Source organism: Lithobates pipiens, unplaced genomic scaffold (genome assembly GCF_037356315.1).
Source record: "Lithobates pipiens isolate NorthernLeopardFrog02 unplaced genomic scaffold, aLitPip1_a1.2 Scaffold_18, whole genome shotgun sequence".
NCBI classification, from domain to species: domain Eukaryota; kingdom Metazoa; phylum Chordata; class Amphibia; order Anura; family Ranidae; genus Lithobates; species Lithobates pipiens.
Window position 1 is genome coordinate 132,697,358 of NW_027507758.1, and position 17,708 is coordinate 132,715,065.

The window sequence follows — 17,708 nt, forward strand, 5'->3', positions numbered from 1 at the left end:
AAAAAAATAAAAGTCACAGCAGTGTATATTTCAAAAACAAAGTCTATAAATGTTAAGTAAAGACATGATAGATGCTACTGGCATCAGTGAGTAATCAGTCCCTATACTTAAAGGTATCTAAACCTAAAATCTAAAATGTAATATATTGCAGCTTACCAAACCTTGGATATGAGGCATTTGTTGTTTGTCAGGCTTTTTAACCTGGTAATTCTGCAAATAACACTTTGCATTTCCCTGGGTAGCTACACTCACTCACTCCACTGTGTCTATGGATTGCACCATGGGTGTCACTAGTCTGGACTCTAAAAATGTCTGCCTTTGTTCCACTCCAGTACATTGGGTAGTGGGGAGCTTAGAAGTTTACAGAATAAAGATAACATTCAATTCAGTTCACAAAAAGTCACAAGGACATTGAATTTTTGGCAAGATCAAAAGGTATTTTTTGCTGAAAATGTTCTTAACCTAAAAAAAGCAATTACATGCAGCCACTACATCTAAGGACTTTTAAGCTGCAGTATATTCATTTTTACTCTTGGATTTAGAGATCCTTTAATAAAAAAAATATTGATTGACTAGAATAATGATTTGGTGATAAAGTTATGTAGGATAATTTTCTTTTCCAAAGGAAAGATTTGGAAGTAAATAGGTAGGGAAGATCTGCTAAAGAAGAATATATAAAAGGGGTAGAAAGAAGGAATTGAGAGAAGAAAAATGAAAAGGAAAGATGTGTAGTCTTCTACATATTTTTGGTAAAAGAAAAATCGCAATAGGCGTATATTAATTGGTTTGCGCAAAAGTTATAGCGCCTACAAAATAGGGGATAGACTTATGGCATTTTTATTATTATTATTTTTTTTACTAGTAATGGCGGTGATCTGCAATTTTTATCGTGACTTTGACATTGTGGCGGACATATTGGACACTTTTGACACTATTTTTGGACCATTCACATTTATACAGCGATCAGTGCTATATAAATGCACTGCTTACTGTATAAATGTCACTGGCAGGGAAGGAGTTAACATTAGGGGGCGATCAAGCGGTTAAACGTTTTACCTAGGTAGTGATTCTAATTGTAGGGGGAGGGGACTGACTAGCGGAGGAGACTAATCGGTGTTCCTATATACTAGGAACACACGATCTGTCTCTCCTCTCTTCTGACAGGACGTGGATCTGTGTGTTTCCACACACAGATCCATGGTCCTGCTCTGTAACGAGTGATTGCGAGTGTCCATCGGACATCGGGGGGCCACCAGGCATGCGCATTGGCTCCTCGGTGATGTGGGGCATGTGTGCACCCCCTATACTGCCAGGAAGCCGAGGACATCATATGACGCCCGCCCAGGATGGGAGATCCTATCTGCGGACATCATATGACAATGGGCAAGTAGGGAAGTGTTAAAAAAAAAATTGATATATATATATATATATATATTATACTTACCTGCTCTGTGCAATGGTTTTGCACAAAGTAGCCCCAATCTTCCTCTTCTAGAGTTACCTAGCCTGCAGTATTGCCACCATAGGAAGCGGCATCTTATGGTGGCAATACTGCAGGCTTGATCCCAACCATAGACATATAGACATAGATCCCATGGACAAAGACAGCGTGGCTCGGCCCCAACCCCTGCTCCTTTGACACAGGATTTGATTGACAGCAGCAGGAGCCCATGGCTCCCGGCATTATTGATCTGCCTTTTGAGGAGGGAGAGAGCAAAAAGAGACACTCAGGCACAGCACTTGATTGAAATCAGGTTCAGGTACAGTTACATTGTTACATAGTTAGTCTGGTTAAAAAAAAACAGACATCCATCTAGTTTAACCAATAAAAGGGAAAAAATTTACAATCCTATACCCACAGTTGATCCAGAGGAAGGCAAGAAAAACAGCCAAGCATGATCCAGTTTACTCCAGCAGGGGAAAAAAATAGTTTCTGACCCCCCAAGAGGCAATAGTATGTTCTCTGAATCAACTTTACCCATAAATATTAATATCCAGTTATATTATGTACATTTGGGAAAGAATCCAGGTCTTCTGTAAAGCAATCCACTGAGCTGGAGAGAACCAGCTCTTGAGGGAGTCTATTGCACATTTTCACAGCTCTTACTGCCCCTCAGTATTTGAAGATTAAATCTCTTTTCCTCTAAATGTAAAGTGTACTCCCTTGTGCTCTGTGATGACCTTAAAGTGAATAACTCAACACAAATTTCACTATTTGGACCAATTATGTATTTATACATTACATGTTGATCATATCCCCCTCAATCACCTCTTCTCAAGAGAGGATAAATTCAATTCCTCTAATCCTTCCTCATAGCTTAGTTCCTCCATGCCTCTTATAAGTTTAGTTGCTCTTCTCTGCACTTTTTCCAGTTCCCCAATATCTTTTTTTGAGAACTGTGCCCAAAACTGAACTGCATATTTCAGATGAGTTATTACTAATGATTTGTACAGGGGCAAAATTATCTCTCTCTCTCTCTTGAGTCCATACCTCTCTTAATACAAGAAAGGATTATGCTCGGAAACTGCAACTTGTCATTGCATGACATTACTAAGTGTATGATATACCCTGTTTCCCCGAAAATAAGACCTAGCGTGATTGTCGGTGATGGCTGCAATATAAGCCCTACCCCCCAAATAAGCCCTACCCTGTTTCCCTGAAAATAAGCCCTACCCTGAAAATAAGACCTACAAAGACTTTAACTAGGGCTTGTTTGGGGGGTAGGGCTTATATTGCAGCCATCACCGACAATCACGCTAGGTCTTATTTTCGGGGAAACAGGGTACTAGAACACCAAATCCTTCTCCCGCAGCTGTACTCCCCCTAGTATGTATGATGCATGCATATTCTTAGCTCCTAAGTGCATACATTTACATTTATCAATATTAAACCTCTTTTACCACATAGTTGCCCAATTAAACAATGCATTGAGGTTGGCCTGTAAGTTGGAGACATCAGGTTTTACTTACGGTAACTCCTCCAAAAAAAATCAGATTTGTCTTGCAACTTCTGTCTTTCATTAATCCATGCTGTCTGTTGCTTAATTTTTTTTCCAATAAGAACTCATCTATGTGGTCTTTTATTATATATTTATTAAACTCTCCAGTATCTTCCCAACTATAAAAGTTAAACTAACAGGTCTATAGTTACTTGGTAAAGGCTTTGATCCCTTTTTAAAAATAGGCACCACATCGGTCTTATGCGAATCCCGTGATACTATCTTAGTGATTAAAGAGTCCCTAAAAATGGAAACAATAGCTTTGAAATGTTTGAGCTCAATTATTTTAGGATCCGTGGGTGTATGCCATCTGGTCCATATCAATTTTGAGCCATTGTGGATCATTTGGGGCTGTGTCAATACCATCCCCATTATGGACATGAACTCCCTCATGCTCCTTTGTATACACAGAGCTGCAGAAGGTATTTAAAAAATGTTTCTTCTCTTTGTCCCCAGTCACCCACTCTGGATTATTTTGTAAAAGGCTTACATGCTCAGAACTGACCTTTTTACTATTAATATATGTGAAGATTTTTTGGGGGTTTGTCCTACTGTCCTTTGCAATCTGTCGCTCGTTTGATTTCCTTTTTACATATTCTGTTGTATTTCTTGTAACATTTAAAAGATGATAGTGTTCCTTTTATTTTTATATTTTTTAACAGCTCTTATTATTATTTATAGCTTTTTCAACTTTGGCATGAGCCTTTTAAACTTATTGCCCATAGGAATTTACTTTGCAGTGTGTTCACACACAGTCTTTTTGAAGAATTCCCTGTATCCATCAATGTCATTATTCCCTCCCAGTCTAACACTTGGAGAGTAGCCCTCATCCTTGGAAATGTTGCTCTCTTAAAGTTAGGTGTTTTTATCTTTCCAGTAAGTGTTTGTTGTTTACCGATAACATTAAATGAAATCATGTTATGGTCACTGCTACCCAGATATTCTTTTATAGGAGCATTAGTAATAAGCTCTGCATGGTTTGAGATTACCAGGCCCAGCAGAGCATCATTCCTAACTGAGACCTCTATGAACTGGACCATAAACCTGTCTTGTAATAGGTTACTATATTTCTGACCTTTAACTGTTCCAGCAGTGCCATTACTCTATTCAATTTCCAGGTTGTTAAAATCCCTCATTATTAACACTGTCCCAGCCCTTTCAGCCCTTTATATCTCTATAAGGAGCAGAGTCTCCACCTCCTCATTAACACTGGAAGGTCTATAACAAACTCCAATGATGACATTTGTAGTACGCACACCCATGAACAGTTCCACCCATAATTCCTCATCGTCATCACACTTCCCATCAACTTGGTCCTCTTTCACACTCACTTTGTGCACCAAAGCTTCTAACTCACCTATTTTGCTTGTCAGACTTCTTGCATTGGTGAAAAAAAACACTTTAATTCATTGTTACATTTTGCACATGTATTTTGCATATTTTTGTTTTATTTTAGTACAAATTGTACCATTTCCAATGGTTATTTGTAGCATGGGAACCTTCTTATCACTGTCCCCTGCCTGATCTGTCTTCCCCATTATAATCTTATTCACCCTCCCTCCACAATCCTATTTTAAATATTAGGTAAGTATAATTGGAGCTGGTGGGGGGAGCACACAAAAGTGTTTTTTTTTACCTTAATGCAGAGAAAACCTTCTGCCCTTAGAACTACTTTAACCACTGTAGATGAGAACATCATACGTGAGCCATTAACTAAGGGTTCTCTGACATATGTGCTGGTGCATATAAAAGATGTGGTGCCTCTATCTCCTACATTAATGTAATTGTCGTATACTATAAAAATTAAATTTTTACATTTTCAGCTGCAGAACCAGAGTGAGTTGAGGGCCCCCACAGCTGAGAAAGCTGCCTTTTTCCTGGACGCAGCCATTGCCTCACGCAAAAGTAGCCAACGGGACTGTGATGAAGATGACCACAGAAATTCTCATATGCTATTTACATTGCACATTTATCAGTATCGGATGGAAAAGAGTGGAAAAGGAGGCAGTAAGTAGAAGTCTATCTCTACTATTTTATAAGAACTAATTTTCACCTGATATCCATCTGATATGTTTGGCTTTGTTGTCATAACCCTATGTAATTACAGTTTTATATTATTACTGGTAATGATACATACATATCTAGGTAAAAAAAAAACGACACCTTTCCTAAATAGCAGCTGTGAAAAATCCATTGCAAAATAAGTCAAAGGTGTAGTATATTGCTGTACATACTGGACTTTATATACCTGTGGTCTGATCAAGTTTCTGAATGTGGTCATTTGCCTGCTGTTGCTTTCAATTCAGGGTCTATTGTCTATGGTCAGAGTCATCCATACTGCTTGTTCTGAAACAAGAGTGCGGAAGCATAATAGTAAACATAGAAACATATACGTGGAGACATAGAAGAGTGACAACAGAAAATACCTAGTGGTCCATCAAGTCTGCCCCTTTTTTAATATTTTTATTTTATTTTAGTGTTTTTAAAAATGTTTTCTTGCTTGGCTTTATATACTAATGAGTCTTTGGCGTTTAGTGATCACATGGACCTAAGCCTCATTCTCCTTTACCATACAAATGTGGTGTGCATTAGATCTATTTTATTTTATGTCATTAGCATTTTTTCTGCAACATCCTTTTCAATTAAATGCTGTTTTCACAATAATTACTTATTTCAATATTTAATTATCACTAATTTAACACATAGCTGTGCCCAGATATACAACACTATAGGGTTGATTTACTAAAACTGTAGTGTGCAAAATCTTGTGCAACTCTGCATAGAAACCAATCAGCTTTCAGGGTTTTTTTTATGTTTGTTTTTTGCCAAAGTTTAATTGAACTAGCTTCAGTTAGAAGCTGATTGGGTCATTTCAGACAATTTATGTACGATAGGAAAACAGAGTCTTTTTTTAAGTGACAGAAGTCAAACATTAGCATAAATAATGTGGTTTACTGAAAGAAGCAAGAATGAAGTTGATGGAAAAAATATAGGATTAATTGTATTCAAATGAGAAATGCTGAGATTTGCTTTCCTTACCAATGAGAATATATTTTCATTTAATTCTTTGTTACATATATTGTTTTGTTTATTTGCCTTTGCTGCTGAAAGCTCAACAACAGCATAAGTGGACTTAGTTGATTTTGGACTTATTAACCAGTTGCCGACCGCCGCACGACGATGTACGTCGACAGCATGGCACGGGCAGGCATATTGGCGTACATGTACGTCCCTTGCCTCCCGCGGGTCGGGGGCCCGATCGGGCCCCCGCCCGGTGCCTGCGGCGGTCGGTTTTCGTCCGGGAGCGATCCGGGACGAGGGGGCGGCCATTCATTCATGGCCACCCCCTCGCGATCGCTCCCGACGAATAGGAATCCCCCGTGACATCACTTCCTCTCCTGTAATGTAAACACAGGAGAGGAAGTGATGTATTCTCTCCTCCGTGTCGGTATTTTTCGTTCCGACACGGAGGAGAGCGGATCGGTGAGTTGCACCAACACTCTACACACACAGTAGAACATGCCAGGCACACTCACACCCCCCCCCCGATCACCCCCCCAATTACCCCTGCCCCCCAGTCACAGTGACACCAATGTCATTTTTTTTTTTTTTTTTTTTGCATTGGTGTAATTTGTGACTGTAATAACTGTTAGGGCAGTTAGGGTTAGCCCCCTTTAGTTCTAATGTACCCCCCTAACCCCCCCAATAAAGGTTTAACCCCGTGATCACCCCCCGTCGCCAGTGTCACTAAGGCTGGGTTCACATTGCAGCGGTTTATGAGAACGAATGTGATTCGCACCGCACTGCAGTGCAAATCACATCCGATCTCTGTGCGATTCGAGTTCAGCCATTCGCCGCACCCGCCACACCCGCCGCAAATTCGCACGGGACCCTTTTTTTGGCCCGCAGCAGAATCGGATCGCATGGGTGTTCACACCATGCGATCCGAGTTTGCAGATCGCACTGCGATATGCGAACTGATCTGGGGGTGTCAGTAACATTTCACTGACACTCCCAGCAGTTCGCATAGGGCAGTGTGAACTGCCGCCGGGAGGCATGCGATGCGGGAACCCGCCGCGGATTTGCGGCGTTTCCGCATCGCTCCAGTGTGAACCCAGCCTAATAAGCGATCATTTTTCTGATCGCCGTATTAGTGTCACAGGTGACGCTAGTTAGGCAGGTAGGTATTTAGGTTCGCCGCAGCTTTTTATAGCGCCAGGGACCCCCATATACTACCGCATAAAGCCCCCTGATTGCCCCCTAGTTAACCCTTTCACCTGTGATCACCATATAACTGTTACAGGTGACGCTGGTTGGTTAGTTATTTTTTTATAGTTTCAGGGCACCCGCCATTTATTACCTAATAAAGGTTTAACCCCCTGATCACCCGGCGGGTGTCATTTGTGACTAATAACTGTTAGGGCAGTTAGGGTTAGCCCCCTTTAGTTCTAAGGTACCCCCCTAACCCCCCCAATAAAGGTTTAACCCCGTGATCACCCCCCGTCGCCAGTGTCACTAAGGCTGGGTTCACATTGCAGCGGTTTATGAGAACGGATGTGATTCGCACCGCACTGCAGTGCAAATCACATCCGATCTCTGTGCGATTCGAGTTCAGCTATACAGATAGTATGGCTGAATTCGTGTCGCACCCGCCGCACCCGCCGCAAACTCGCACGGGACCCTTTTTTTGGTCCGCAGCAGAATCGGATCGCATGGGTGTTCACACCATGCGATCCAAGTTTGCAGATCGCACTGCGATATGCGAACTGATCTGGGGGTGTCATTAACATTTCACTGACACTCCCAGCAGTTCGCATAGGGCAGTGTGAACTGCCACCGGGAGGCATGCGATGCGGGAACCCGCCGAGCATTCGTGGCGTTCCCGCATCGCTCCAGTGTGAACCCAGCCTAATAAGCGATCGTTTTTCTGATCGCTGTATTAGTGTCACAGGTGACGCTAGTTAGGCAGGTAGGTATTTAGGTTCGCCGCAGCTTTTTATAGCACCAGGGACCCCCATATACTACCGCATAAAGCCCCCTGATTGCCCCCTAGTTAACCCTTTCACCAGTGATCACCATATAACTGTTACAGGTGACGCTGGTTGGTTAGTTATTTTTTTATAGTTTCAGGGCACCCGCCATTTATTACCTAGTCTCACTAGTGTACCCCTAAATTTAGGGGTGTCTACTTTCCAAAATGGGGTCATTTGGGGGGGGTTTGTGCCATCTTGGCATTTTATGGCCTTCAAAACTGTAACGCCCTTAGAAAGCCTGAAGGCGGTGCTTGGTTTTCGGGGCCCCGTACGCGGCTAGGCTCCCAAAAAGTCCCACATATGTGGTATCCCCGTACTCAGGAGAAGCAGCAGAATTTATTTTGGGGTGTCATTTCACATATGCCCATGGCATGCGTGAGCAATATATCATTTAGTGACAACTTTGTGAAAAAAAAAAAAAAAAGTTTGTAATTTTCCCGCAACTTGTGGCAAAATATAAAATATTCCATGGACTCAACATGCCTCTCAGCAAATAGCTTGGGGTGTCTACTTTCTAAAATGGGGTCATTTGTGGGGGTTTTGTGCCATCTTGGCATTTTATGGCCTTCAAAACTGTAATAGGTAGTGAGAAGTGAACTCAAAAATTTACGCCCTTAGAAAGCCTGAAGGCGGTGCTTGGTTTTCGGGGCCCCGTACGCGGCTAGGCTCCCAAAAAGTCCCACATATGTGGTATCTCCGTACTCAGGAGAAGCAGCAGAATTTATTTTGGGGTGTCATTTCACATATGCCCATGGCATGCATGAGCAATATATCATTTAGTGACAACTTTGAAAAAAAAAAAAAAAAAAAAAGTTTGTAATTTTCCCGCAACTTGTGGCAAAATATAAAATATTCCATGAACTCAACATGCCTCTCAGCAAATAGCTTGGGGTGTCTACTTTCTAAAATGGGGTCATTTGTGGGGGTTTTGTGCCATCTTGGCATTTTATGGCCTTCAAAACTGTAATAGGTAGTGAGAAGTGAACTCAAAAATTTACGCCCTTAGAAAGCCTGAAGGCGGTGCTTGGTTTTCGGGGCCCCGTACGCGGCTAGGCTCCCAAAAAGTCCCACATATGTGGTATCCCCGTACTCAAGAGAAGCAGCAGAATTTATTTTGGGGTGTCATTTCACATATGCCCATAGCATGTGTGAGCAATATATCATTTAGTGACAACTTTGTGTAAAAAAAAAAAAAAATATTCAATGGGCTCAACATGCCTCTTATCAATTTCCTTAGGGGGTCTACTTTCCAAAATGGGGTCATTTGGGGGGGTTTTGTACTGCCCTGCCATTTTAGCACCTCAAGAAATGAGATAGGCAGTCGTAAACTAAAAGCTGCGTAAATTCCAGAAAACGTACCTTAGTTTGTAGATGTGACAACTTTTGCGCAAACCAATAAATATACAATTATTGACTTTTTTTTTACCAAAGACATGTGGCTGAATACATTTTGGCTTAAATGTATGACTAAAATTGAGTTTATTGGATTTTTCTAATAACAAAAAGTAGAAAATATCATTTTTTTTCAAAATTTGCGGTCTTTTTACGTTTATATCGCAAAAAATAAAAATCGCAGAGGCAATCAAATACCATCAAAAGAAAGCTCTATTTGTGGGAAGAAAAGGACGCAAATTTTGTTTGGGTACAACATTGCATGACCGCGCAATTACCAGTTAAAGCAGCGCAGTGCCAAAGTATAAAAAGACCTCTGGTCATTTACCAGCAAAATGGTCCGGTCTGAAAGTGGTTAAACTACCAAAGTTTCTTGTATATCCACACCAAGGCATTTTAACAATGCAAAGCTTATTTAATACCATAGTAATGAGGGTAATTATATGGAGTGCTAAATGTAATGATATATTGTGATTTTTTTATAGCCAATCAGATATCTCATTGAGAATTATTAGGAACCTAGTGTAATGTAATGGCCATTCCATCTTTTGTGTACCATGTAATTAAAAAACACTCTATTATTATCAGTCAAGGTAATATCTTGTATTTTTTTCAAAATTTTACAATCTAATGAGACTGCAGTAAGACATAGAAATATTTATGGCATATTTAACCCTCAGGGCAAATTACGTATGTAAGAAATTATGCTGATGCTAATTTGTATGTGGATAGATAGATGGTTATGTATATTGTCTCGTGTGTGGTCCAATTTTGATATTTGTATGGTGCAAATTGTGTACAGTTCATTCTGTGACAATCCTATATTTGTGATTACGCTTGACGAGCAACATTCTCTACATTTATTATGCTATCTTTTTTCTCAAGCTATATTGTATGTAAACCCAATACCTAAAATATAAGTGTTATGTTTTGTCATTTTAAGGCCCCTTTTACACGAGTGCCTCCACTTATCAGAATCTGCTTGCTCAACAGGGGATCGCTCCGCTGACCCCTACTGAGCAGGTGGATGAAGGGACCATGTCCACTTCAGACACACACCCTGCTCTCCTCTGTGGGGAAATCAGATGGAAATGGACCGCCATCTGTATGTTTTTGGCGGACAGGATCGAATTCCAATGGCGGCAGGTGTTAGCAAACATGTGTCCACTGACATCTGCTGCTCCATAGATGAGACTGGAGGGTCCACCTGATCGGACAGCCCGTGTGAAAGGGCCCTAAAGTTATTTTCAAAGTTTATAATCTGAAGCTCTCATTAAAATTATACCTGGTAGTTCCTCCAAGCAGACACTCTTTTCTCAACTCATCTCCTGGGTTGTCATCTAGGCTAGACTGGAGAAGTGGTTATTTCAACAAATCTTAAACAGACATGATTTCATTTTGTTACCATCTGAAAACACACTCTGAGAAATACTTAGCAGATATCACTGGAGTACATGCACATAGATTGGATTTGACTTCCAAGAGGCTGTAATAAATAAAAACTTAGATGCAATAAAGAATGGATAAAGTAGAAAACAAGTATTTTGTTTAAAAATTGCAATTCTTTATTATATACAGTGATTTAGCAAACTAAATATAATTTTCTAGATGTATTCATACCTACCAACCTAAGCTAGTAACATGATGTCATTTTAAGTTAATCAAACTGCTGATATGACTTTTTAGACAGTTTTAGTGATTGAATCTACCTTTTATACTTGTGGATCAATAGTGAGGCATGGGAGGGAACAAATTTGACCTGAGAAACTGAGGTTGAAATTTGCGCAATATGGTAAGCTATACATTGTTCTACTGAAATTATTTGAGGCTTAAATTAAATCTAAATGCATATTTGTCAAATAGTATAAAAAGAGAAAAACTTTTAGGAAATACAGTTATCAAACATAGCAAAACCAATCTACAGTTTTTGAAACATAACTAATTTTCCATTCTCTCTGCAGTGTCAGGAGGCCGGAGTCGATTGCATCTTATTGATTTGGGAAGCTGCGTGAAGGTGCAGAGCAAGAATAGAGATGGAAACACAAGCTTGTGTCTCTCACTGTCTGCTCTTGGCAATGTCATTCTAGCACTGGTGAATGGCAGCAAACACATACCTTACAAGTAAGCAACTTAATCAGCCTTTCTCTACATATACTGCATATCAAAAACATTGCTTGACCCTAATCATATTTGAAATTTTTAAAATATATCTTAGGAAACAAATTGTACCTACTTTTTTTTTAAAAACTGAAAATATGGAAATCATACTTTATAATAACACCCAAAATTATCTTGACCTAGAGTGGTCAGTGACAGTACTATTAAATGCCCCCCCCACATTGTGGCAATAATGTCAACACCCCCTTTTGCACTGGTGCTCATTTGCAGTGCTATTAAAGCGGGAGTCCACCGGGACTCCGCGTTTTTTTTTTTTTTTTTTAAAAGCCAGCAGCTACAAATACTGCAGCTGCTGACTTTTAAATAGTGACACTTACCTGTCCAGCGCGCCCGCGATGTCGGCACCCGAAGCCGATCGCTCGCTCGGCTGCCGGGTCCCGCCGCCATCTTGGGTATGGGAATCAGGAAATGGAGCCTTTCGGCTTCATTTCCCGGTTCCCTACTGCGCATGCGCGAGCCGCGCGGCGCAATCCGGACGGTCCCCGCTGCCTCTGGGAGCTGTGTGTTTCCCAGCAGGCAGCGGGGCACTTGCTGAAGGGGGCGGGCGCTTGCGGAACGGGGGCGTAACCTACGCTCGTTCCGCAGAGAGCTAGCCCGGAAGTGGGTGCAGTTACCTGGATTATCCAGGTAACTGCACCCCCCTCCCCCCTGAAAGGTGCCGATTGTGGCGCCGGAGGGGGGGGGGATTCCGATGAGCGGAGGTCCATTTTAGGGTGGACCTCCGCTTTAAATCCCCCAACTTCAATTGATGGTCAGTGGTAGTGCTGTTATCCCCGCCTCCAAAGTGCAGTGATATTTAACACCCCTAGTTGCTGTTCAGTGGCAGTGTTTTTTTTAACCCTTCCCCCCACCCTTAAATTGCATGCCAGTAGCAGTGTTGTTTAAACACCCCCTCTCCCCCTCTCTACATTGCTGGTCAGTGACAGAGAAATGCAACCTTCTGGCATTGGGGGTTACTAACCTGTTACACACTCTCACACCATTCTCTCTCCCTATTGAGACTGGGACTTTACAATAATGCTTGTTTATGCAAATGTAAAAAGAGAAAAAAGTAATAAGTAACGACATGGCTTCTTGATATTGGGATTTTACTTATATTGTGAGGAGTAGATCATTCTGCCTGACAGTAGAGTTTTTTTCAGTGTCAAGTGCTGGAATACAGCACCGCTGTTCTGCTACCCTCTGGTGTGCAACTGGTGGTAGACTCACACAAAGAGCCAATGGGCCACGTGTTGAGCAACTGATATATACTTTCTAACATGACTTGTAAAGCATGTGTGTTCTGCTCACAGTTTTTTACTTTTTCAATTAAATCCACTTTAATAATACTATAAGGATGTTTACTTTCAAGCATGTATGGTAACTGATTTTCAAATCTATTGGCTCTTAGCTAATAGGTTTTTTTTTCCTGAAAACAAGGATCCTTCTCCTAATGTGTCAAAGTTATGGTTTACTTACAGGATAATTGTTAGGGTTTAAAGTGTCTTGCAAAAATGTTCATCTCTTGGTGTTTTTCCTGTTTTGTTGCATTAAAAACTTTTTTTTGAATTAAAAGGGCTTTTTTTCCTTTTGTCATAATGGATGTAATGGTGCTCATTGGGATGTTCAAAGTTAAAGCCCAACTCTGAACCTTGTTGAGGGGAAAGGAGAAGCACTTTAACTTACCTGATCCTCCGCACCCCTGGCAGAGGACCCCCCCTTATACTCAAATAGTGGACTGTCTGTGAGCATCATCACATCCAACACGGAGCTATGAAACTTGCATTAGTGTTGATGACATCTGGACCGTAGACTGGTGGCGTGTAAAGGAGAAGATGCTGTGGGGACTGGTCTAGCAGCACAGCGAAGCAGAAGATCAGGGAAGTAAATCTTCTCTAAGACTCCTTTCACACTGGTGTCATGGCCACGTTAGAGCTAAAGCAATGCTCGTTTTAGCTCCATTTTACCGCTGTTTAAGCGGCGCTTCTGCATTCATTCCAATGGACCGGGGTGTCCAACCCTCCCCAAAGATGCTGCTTGCAGGACTTTTTTTCCCGTCCTGCAAGTGCAATTTTCAGGCGCTTAGCAGAGGCTATTTCCAGCGCAAAAGCGCCTAAAACCCACCCCAGTGTGAAAGAGGTCTCACAAATCCCCTTGACCTAAATCAGCAAATGCAGTGCTGCCGCAGCACTTTTGCTGGAGTTGGGCTTTAGGTAAAGAGACATCTTTTTAAGACCCTAATCTATACTTCACCACAACTTTGTGTATGACCCATTTGGAAAACTTTTTGGTCTTCATGATGTTTGCTTAGTGGTGTTGCATACTCAGTGGCCTTTCAGAATGGGTGTATTGTATTTATATTGACATCATGTGATATTTTGATTGTACACAGGTGGACCTTCTGTAATGATCTAATTATTGTTTTTCTAAAGTTAATTGGTTTAACACAGGGGTTGACAAATTTGCTTGGAATCTAGGAGCCAGCTAAAAAAGTTAGGAGCCGGGTCCGTGATGGAGATCTGGACCTGTCCCTGGCCTGACATGGAGACGAGTGAGGGGAAGGTAGCCCCAAGCCCCTCACCTGTCTCCAAGTCATTGCCCATAGCTCTTAGAGGGACATTTTATTTATTTTTTTCAAATGACAAATTTTTTTTAAATTGCATTTTAGTGTAAATATGAGATGTGAGGTCTCTCTGACCCTAGATCTCATATACAAGAGGACCTGTCATGCTTTTTTCTATTACAAGGGATTTTTACATTCCTTGTAATAGGAATAAAAGTGACACACATTTTTTTTTTTTTTTTAAAGAACAGTGAAAAAAATAAAAATAAAAGTTAAAATAAAAAAAAAATATTTTAAACGCGCCCTGTCCTGCCAAGCTTGCGTGCAGAAGCGAACGCATATATGAAAGCGGTGTTCAAATCACACATGTGAGGTATCGCTGCGATCGGTAGAGTGAGAGCAATAATTCTAGCCCCAGACCTTCTCTGTAACTTAAAAAGTGCAACCTATAGAATTTTTTAAACGGCGCCTATGGAGATTTTAAAGGGTAAAAGTTTGTCGCCATTACATGAGCGGGCGCAATTTTGAAGCATGACATGTTTGGTATCGATTTACTCGACGCAACATTATCTTTCACAATATTAAAAAAAATTGGGCTAACTTTACTGTTGTCTTATTTTATTTTTTTATTAAATACATTTTCCCCAAAAAAGTGCGCTTGTAAGTCCGCTGTGCAAATACGGTGTGACAGACAGTATTGCAACGACCACCATTTTATTCTTTAGGTTGTTAGAATAATATATATATATATATAATTTTTAGGGGTTCTGAGTAAAGGGAAGGAAGATTCCAGAAGGAACCATAGGATCGTAGAAGGCCTCAAAGCCGGGGGCTAAATTTCCGGCCACCGGCGGCACGGCCCGATGCGATCGCGCCGGGGGGGTCCGCGGAGACAGCATACCCCCAGCTGGGCTGCCCCAGGCGCCAGTTCGCTAATTCTAGTCGCAAATGCGACCTGGCGCCCGGGTTTTGTCGAGCCCTGGTTTAACATCTTATTTTGGAGTTTCATGGCTAAAGGATGAATACTCAAGATCTGCTTTTTTTTGTCTTAACTATTGTGTTTTCTCATAATAAAAAAAATTTTGCACCTTCAAAGTTGTAGGCATGTTGTGTACATCACATGGTACAGAGAAACTAAAATCCATTTTAAATCGGAGTTCCACCCATTTAAAAGTCAGCAGTTACAAAAAGTGTAGCTGCTGACCTAATCAGACACTCACCTGTTCCATGGTCCAGCAATGCGGGCCCACAAAGCCCCACTCCTCTCGCCCTCCTCTCCATGGTGCTGGCATTCTAACTGTGGGCGCCTGGCCGTGACTTCACAGCCGGGCGCACACTGCGCATGTGCGAGCCACACTGTGCGCTGTGATTGGTCAGGCAATCTTCTGGGATCTGTGATGTGTCCCAGAAGACTGCAGGGAGGGAAGGGGAAGGTGATCTTCCATCCGGCGTCGTGGTGCTAGAGAGGAAGTGGGAGCTGGGTGCCTCTAAAAACAGGGTACCCACTCCACCCCCCCAAAGCAAATAACATGCCAAATGTGGCATGTCAAGGGATCCCCAACACTTAAAGTGGAAGTTCCATTTTTGGGTGGAACTCCACTTTCATTTCAGGTTGTAATGCGACAAAACAGGAAATACACCAATGGGGGTGTATACTTTCACAAGTAACTGTACATACACCTTAATGGTAAATATAGCAAAGTAATACCTCTACCCAAAAGAAACAAATCCATCTTAGAGGTTTGTATTTGTATCTGTCTGGTTGCTGCAAACCTCTAGACCTGTACAATGCTTGCAAGAACCTCTGTGCCTTTCAGTGGTAGGTAGGAGGTGCTTTGAGCCTGGATGTAAAAAATAAAAAAATAAACACCAACTAGATTCTATCAAGTTAATGCGCAGCTCCCATACCTCAAAGAGGGGTGGTACAAGCAGGCAGAAATTATGTTCAGTTTTCCAGACAGGAAAATATTCAAAACAACATTTTTTGATCCCTTTTTCTTTAAGTACATGTAATTTCTCCACTTTATTAAATATTTGTGGCACATTCGTGGTCCTAGTTTACTTTCATAGTAACTCAGATTAATTTCAGATTAATCAAATCCCTTAAAAAGGGTTTACCTCAACTTGATTCAATATCTCATAAATTGAAATATTTATAAAACATCCAACACTACAGTTTACTGTGTTTTAAATAATAGATCTCCTTTTATTGTCCTTCATTTTATTTCCCAGATCTGTTTTTCATGAATTAATTCATAACATATATATGCATTAAATGATTTTATATTGCATGAGCTAATATCATGATCTGCAAAAATCCAATTTTGTTTTTACATTTTTTTTTATTTATTTTTTTAACATACACAGTGTTTTATCTTGTTAAAGAAGAAATAAAAACAAACAGCTTCATTTGTCGCCTATGACAGCTCTGTGAATGTAGCCTGAGCAGCTTCTGAAAAATTAGAAAAAAATACGCACAGGGAGAATATGAAAAGTGCTCATTTTTCTTCATCAGTGTCATGCTGTGAGAGGCTGCAGGAGAGTCTGAATTCATTAGTATGCACTCGCAGCTTTCTGATTAAAGTCAGTTCAACACAACCGAAATGTGTGCATTTAATTCTTTTAGCAAAGAATATTCTAGTTTTTAAATGCTCAAGTGTCGTTTTGCACGGTGTGTTGGAAAGGTAAAAACCCATGAAGGCGGAATACTATATAGACAATTTGATATTGGACTTTATACGCACTGAGATACATAACGTTAAAAACTAGACATCTTTATTACAAAATGTTCATTTAAAAAAGAAATAGAAACTACACACAAACATTATTAAAAAACTGCAATATAAATATTGCCTAAATGCTAAAGGTCACACCAACAATTACACCATAGAATTTTTGTCCTGAACAATCATAGAAGCATCCTGGGTAAGACGATTTTAGTATTCTATCAGGCTTGGTGTAAGTTGGTTAGGGCATGCTGTAGCTCGGCTCTACATGTTACGCGCATAATCTTACAATAAATGATGTACATCGATAAAAAAGTACTCTGGTATAACAAGCTGACTGTCCATCACCCTTCATGCAAAAGACTGGAAACACCATAACTCAAGCGTAGATGGAGCAAACCACAACTATGGGGACACATGCAATATTATTTAACAATACAAAGATGTGACACAAATTGGACAAGCGGTCCCATAATGGTGAATTTAGCCATAAACAGAGGTATAGCCATACTTAAGTGCAACAGAACAACATTGACTGCATACAAATTAAGGGATAGATCAATAGGATCTGAGCTTACAATGTATAGATCACAGTTGCTTTTAACTGGCAAGATAATGGACAGCTGTCCAGGGCTCGGCGGTTGCAGCAAACTTATGTAATCAAACAGTTAAATGGTCTGTATAGCAAGGAGTAATAAAACAAATTAATTAAGCCTACAGATAATGTGACATTAAAATATATATAAGTGGGTGGGTGGATTTAATTAAATTACTGATAATACTATAGGGATTATTGACTTACTCAAGCAGGTTAAGAAGCTACTCAACCCCAGTGCAG

The 17,708-nt window shown here is 40.7% G+C and overlaps 1 protein-coding gene across 1 annotated transcript in view; it reads left to right on the top strand.

The window, feature by feature from the left end:
* Positions 1-17,708, top strand: part of KIF26B (kinesin family member 26B) — a 524,156-nt gene that overhangs the window by 450,921 nt on the left and 55,527 nt on the right. The window contains exons 9-10 of the mRNA XM_077486139.1: positions 4,823-5,006; positions 11,386-11,545. Of these exons, the coding sequence (XP_077342265.1) occupies positions 4,823-5,006; positions 11,386-11,545 (344 nt within the window). The remainder of the gene's footprint in view (positions 1-4,822; positions 5,007-11,385; positions 11,546-17,708) is intronic.